At 33.1% G+C, this 6,000-nt stretch overlaps 1 protein-coding gene across 1 annotated transcript; it reads left to right on the top strand.

Moving 5' to 3' along the window:
• The first annotated feature begins 3,238 nt into the window (after positions 1 to 3,238).
• On the top strand, positions 3,239 to 4,246 carry LOC111786600 (uncharacterized). Its single transcript, XM_023666835.2, has one exon. The coding sequence runs from the start codon at positions 3,239 to 3,241 to the stop codon at positions 4,244 to 4,246; it is 1,008 nt and encodes a 335-aa protein (XP_023522603.2).
• The last annotated feature ends 1,754 nt before the right edge of the window (positions 4,247 to 6,000 follow it).

Here is a 6,000-nt window from a genome sequence, read left to right on the forward strand (position 1 = left end):
GAAACTATTCGTTATTACTATTTTATTCTATTCAATATTTTCTTATTTATGACATAATGAGTAGCGATATTTTTTCATTTTCACTATTATTCATGATGAGACGTTTAGGGTTTTGTGACGTAAAAATTGTGGAGATGTAGCTTAGATGGTAGAGCGCTCGCTTTGCATGCGAGTTGTACGGGGATTGATAACCCGCATCTCCAAAAGAAAGTATTTAATTTGTTATTATATTTTTTCATTTTCACAATTATTGATGCCCCGCATCACCCAACCAAACTATTTGTTATTAATATTTTGATATTTTTTTATTTTCACTATTATTGATGATGGGACATTTAGGGTTTTATGATGCAAAAATCATGGGGATGTAGCTCAGATGGTAGAGCGCTCGCTTTGCATGTGAGAGGTATGGGGATCGATGCCCCACATCTCCAAAAATAAAACTATCTATTATTAAATATATTATTTCTTTTCAATTTTTCGTTATTCATGACATGTTGGGTAATTTTTCGTTATTCATGACATGTTGGGTAGCAATATTTCCTTATTTTCACTATTATTGATGACCGGAAATTTAGGGTTATTTTGTGATGCAATGATTGTGGGGATGCTGAGAAAGTTATATTATTTCTTTTCAATTTTTCGTTATTCATGACATGTTGGGTAGGAATATTTCCTTATTTTCACTATTATTGATGACCGGAAATTTAGGGTTTTGTGATGTAATGATTGTGGGGATGCTGAGAAAGTTACTTATATAAGGATTATTATATCATTACTTATATAAGGATTATTATTTTCAATTTTTCGTTATTCATGACATGTTGGGTAGCAATATTTCCTTATTTTCACTATTATTGATGACCGGAAATTTAGGGTTATTTTGTGATGCAATGATTGTGGGGATGCTCAGAAAGTTATATTATTTCTTTTCAATTTTTCGTTATTCATGACATGTTGGGTAGCAATATTTCCTTATTTTCACTATTATTGATGACCGGAAATTTAGGGTTTTGTGATGCAATGATTGTGGGGATGCTGAGAAAGTTACTTATATAAGCATTATTATATCATTACTTATATAAGGATTATTATATCATTATGGCTATGCCATTTTTATAGATAAAAGAGAGTAATGTCCCACAAGCACATATAGAGGGAGGACTTATTCTAAGTAAAGAAAACAATCTAGTAGTTATACTGCTACTTGTGGAGAGGGAATTTGATGAATTCCTCAAAAGATAAGAGCTTATAGGATGGCGGTAGCGTCCGATGCATATGACGGAACTTCTTCACAATTGCAATATCTGACCAATGAATATTATTGTCATTTATAGCTTCTATCACAATAATATAAAATTTGGGGTCAAAGCCTATGGAACTGAAAAGACCATTCACCACACGCTTGTAAATTAAATTATATCTACCACCTCTGAAATTTTCCACGGCAAACCTTCCAACAGCTTTCACTTCTTCATCATTGAAATCCTTAATTGGAACTAGATTTTAAGGCAAATCTTCTCCACGACTCACTTTGGAACACTTTTATAGATAGTTTCAACAAACTTACTTTGCTCGTGAATACTTTGGAGTTCAATATTTATAGTTGGAGAACGCTATTGAAATTGATATGGTCGAATCTTACAACAAAGTCTAATTGAGCCTCCCTCTATTAGGAGATAGCTTCGAATCAAATTCTTTAGTTTGGACAATGGTTGCATTGTTTTAGTCAAACAAACAAGACTACTGAATTACCAATTGTATAAACATTTTGTACGTGTATTTTCTTACATATTAACAATCGTGTACAAATAATAATTAAATTTATGAGGAGAAGTTTGGATGAAGTTTTATTAAATAGGTAATCTTAAATTATATCTAAAAATATACAAGATTTTTTTTTCTTTTTATATACATCTAGGAGAACAAAACAAAGATTCAAGAAGATGTCATTCATGTCATGTTCTAATTTTTATTCTTTCTTATTTCTCAAAGATTAAAAAAAAAAAAAGTTATCCTCTCTCAAATATGGTTCGTTATTTGATTATTTTCTCTTGAGTGAATTTTAAGTGAAACACATTCTCTACCCAAGTAATTGCAAGATGCAAGCTTCGCACTAAGAGGAATCAAAGTCCCAAGTATCATCGTCCTTAAGTGTCAATTTTTATTCTCCATCTCAACATAAATTAAACTTATTTTCGTGAAAATATCTATTTATAAAAGAAAAATCTCTCATAGTTACAAAAATAAAAATGAGATATAGATAGAAGACATAAATATGATACCAAATAGATATGGTAACTATTAGGATTAGATTTGATTGAGTTATTTGGATTAGATTTAATCTAGTTATTTGAATTAGATTTGATTTAGTCATTCTTCAATTGGATGAGAGATTTCTTCCAATTCTTCTGTTCTTTTCAGTTTTTTTTTTTTTTTTTTTTTCTGTTACTAACATATTGGTATCAGAGCCATGCTCTTTCCAGTTTTCTTTTTTTGTTCCTAACATTTTGGTATCAGAGTCATGCCCTAAACTAGTTAAAACTATAAGCAGCAGTCTTCGACGTGTGTCATAATAAAAGTATGTCGATGGAGAGTCCACTTGTGCCGTTTTCTAGAGGAAGGAGTCAAGGTCGTGGAAGCTTTAGAGGCAGAGGAAGGGGACGAGGCAGACAAACCTTCAACAAGGCCATAATGGAGTGCTATAACTGTCACAAGCTAGGACATTTTCAATGGGAATGTCAAAGCAATACCAGACGAGGCAGACAAACCTTCAACAAGGCCACAGTGGAGTGCTATAACTGTCACAAGCTAGGACATTTTCAATGGGAATGTCAAAGAAAGGAGAAGGAGACAAACTATGCAGAGAGTCAAGAAGAGATGTCGCTGATGGCTTACGTGAATATGAATAAGGCCAATATAGAAGATATGTGGTTCCTTAACTCGGGATGTAGCAATCATATGTGTGCGAAGAAGGAATATTTTTCAGATTTTGATGGAAGTTTCAGAGATTTAGTGAAGCTGGACAACAACTCAAGCATGGTTGTAACCTCAAAGAGTAATGTACAGCTGGAAGTGAATGGAATTATAATGATAATCACAGGAGTGTTTTATGTGCTAGACTTGAAGAACAATTTGTTGAGTATTGATAAATTGCAAGCAAAGGGGTTACCTTTTTGTTTCAAAATGGAACATGCAGGGTGTTTCATCTTGAGGAGGCTTAATCATTGAGACAAAGATGTCTCTGAATCGAATGTTCGTATTGCATGCTATATCTCAGCCTGTAGCAGCCGTTCAAACTCAATTGAAACTTATGGGGAGAAGTGGTTCAAGGTCTCTGTCGTACACTCCCTGCTCCAATTCCTATCGCCATAGTCAGAGAAGTAAAAGGGACCCAAGTCCTTCCCCCTATGATTCCACTACCCATTCTAGGAGAAGCAGCCGTTCAAGTTCCCTCAGCCGCCAACGCAGAAGTAGGTCTTCCTCGTTATCTCCTTTCCCCAAATCGTCCAGTTCCAGTCCTAGTCATGCATCCACTGATCGGAATCATTCCATAGAGAAGCTTAAAAAAGAGGAAGAAAAAAAGAAAAAGAGTGAAGCAGAGTTAAAGAAGTTAGAAGAAGATGCAGCTAGGAGGATGGAAGAATTAATTCAGAAGAATGTTGAAGAAAGGCTAAACTCTGAAGAGACTAAATTAGAAATACAGAGACGAATAGAGGAAGGTCGCACGAAGTTGTTTGATGATGTTGATGTGCAGCTTGAGAAAGAGAAAGAAGCCGCTCTTAATGCTACAAGACAAAAAGAAGAACAAGCACGAAAAGAGAGAGAAGAGATAGATAAAATGCTAGAAGAGAATAGAAGAAGGGTAGAAAAAGCACAGCGACGATTAGTTCTGGAGCTGCAGCGAAAGAAAGAAGAACAATATTGTGAGCTCGAGTTGATTCAGAGACAAAAAGAGGAGGCAGCTCAGAGAACTAAGCTAGATGATAAGAGTTTGAGTTATGTTTTGCTGGGTGTTAGTGAAGAGTCAAAAGTTTACAGACTCTATGATATAGAAGCGGCAGATGAAAATAATGATATAGAAGCGACAAATGAAAATACTGCAGAGGAAAATATTTCATCTGGCTCTTTGGCTGAAGCAAGCTGTCCTAGCTCAAATAAGGCGAGGAATAAGAGATCACCAGTCTGGATGAGAGACTATGCAATAGGAGAAGATTTTTGTGAAGATGTTGATGAAGCAGTCTAGATGAGAGACTATGCAATAAGAGAAGTTTTTCTGTAAAGAAGATGATGAAGCTCAGCCATGTTTACCCCTACTGAACCTGCAAACTTTGTAAACTTTAAAAAAGCATTGAAGAGTGAGAAATGGAGGCAAGTCATGGATCTGAAGCAATAAACAGAAATGGCACATGGGAATTGATGAAGTTACCTGGTGGAAGTTTGGTATGAGGTCGTAGATATAAACTGATTACTATTCGTGTTCAGTTTAAGGGAGGGATTGTTAGGATTAGATTTGATTGAGTTATTTGGATTAGATTTGATCTAATTATTTGAATTAGATTTGATTTAGTCATTCTTCAATTGTATAAGAGATTTCTCCAATTCTTCTCATCTTTCCAGTTTTCTTTTTCTGTTCTTCACAGTAACATGTCATTCTTAAAAAACTAGGACACCGATGTGACAATGATACATTAATTAAAAAAAATTATTTCAAAAAAATTATCAATTTTATATTAGAAATAAATTCATATAAATAAGTTTATATATTTGTATACTTAAAAAAAAAGGTTAATGTACGTTTCTCTCTCAAAATATATTCAAAGTCAAGTGTCTGATACGATGGATTATAAATTTGTAATGCATCCATTGTATTAACAAGTGTTTAGTACATGCCCAACATGTGTCAGATTAGTGACACTAAGTTATTCTCATGCTTTCTTTACACCCATTTAAAGTAGTTTGAAAACTAGCACGTCAAAATTATAATTTACTAACTACAACTTCAATTTTGTGCTTTAAGGAAGGTTTTGACCAAAGAGAAATAAAATCCTTAATTTAGTACATGGTAGTAAAGATGAACATGAGAATGAGTTATTCTTACATGGAAAGAGATTTAGCCTTAAGTTATATCTCATATCCTCTTTCAACCAATTATTTAGTTTTATTTAGTATGTTTTCGAAAGATAGGTTCATCAATAGCAAAAAAATAAAATAAAATAAAATAAATAAAATAGATTAAATTAGCCAAAAGTAATGACTAACCTAATTTAAAAAAAAAAAACATAAAGAATGAATTGATTAAATTGGCTAATTGCTAACATAATTAAAAAAAAAAAAAAACATACCAAAGTAAGATTAGGAACACAAGTAAAAAAAAAAAAAAAAACACAAACGACCAACAATCAAGATTTGGAAAGTGTTAAACATATTTGATATATAGACATTTCAAGACTTTACTCATGCAATATTCCCATGAAATCTAACACTAGAGCATCATAAAATTTAGAGAAATGATTGAAATTGATGTCATGTTCATATAGGTTGACTTTAATACAAAGGACAAATCGAACTTTCTTAAGGATAAATTGGGGACACCAGCCTAAGCTAATCAGGTAGGTGGCCTTACGATCTGTATTGTTATACTTGATGTTGACTGTGCCCGTGGTTCTGCAAGTGTCATAAATATTGATATGTGTGAAATGTTTGTGAATCGATATGCTTATGATATGTTATAATATGTGAATTGTATGATAATACTTACGGTATCATGTGTTCAATGGTATATTTGAGATAGGATAGGAGCAGGATGCACTAAACGTAATGTAACGATAGGAGTAAGACATGTTCATGAAACCTTATGATTTGGTTACGTGTCGAAGTGCTATAGGTATTACAGATTGATAAAAACGATATGGTCACGATGGATTCATAAAACAATACGATTAGGTTATTGGTAGAAAGGGATAGGATTATGATAGATTGATAGAACGATAGCGTTAC

Source organism: Cucurbita pepo, chromosome 10, assembly GCF_057944985.1.
Source record: "Cucurbita pepo subsp. pepo isolate OVF chromosome 10, ASM5794498v1, whole genome shotgun sequence".
In the NCBI taxonomy this organism is placed as follows: Eukaryota; Viridiplantae; Streptophyta; class Magnoliopsida; order Cucurbitales; family Cucurbitaceae; genus Cucurbita; species Cucurbita pepo.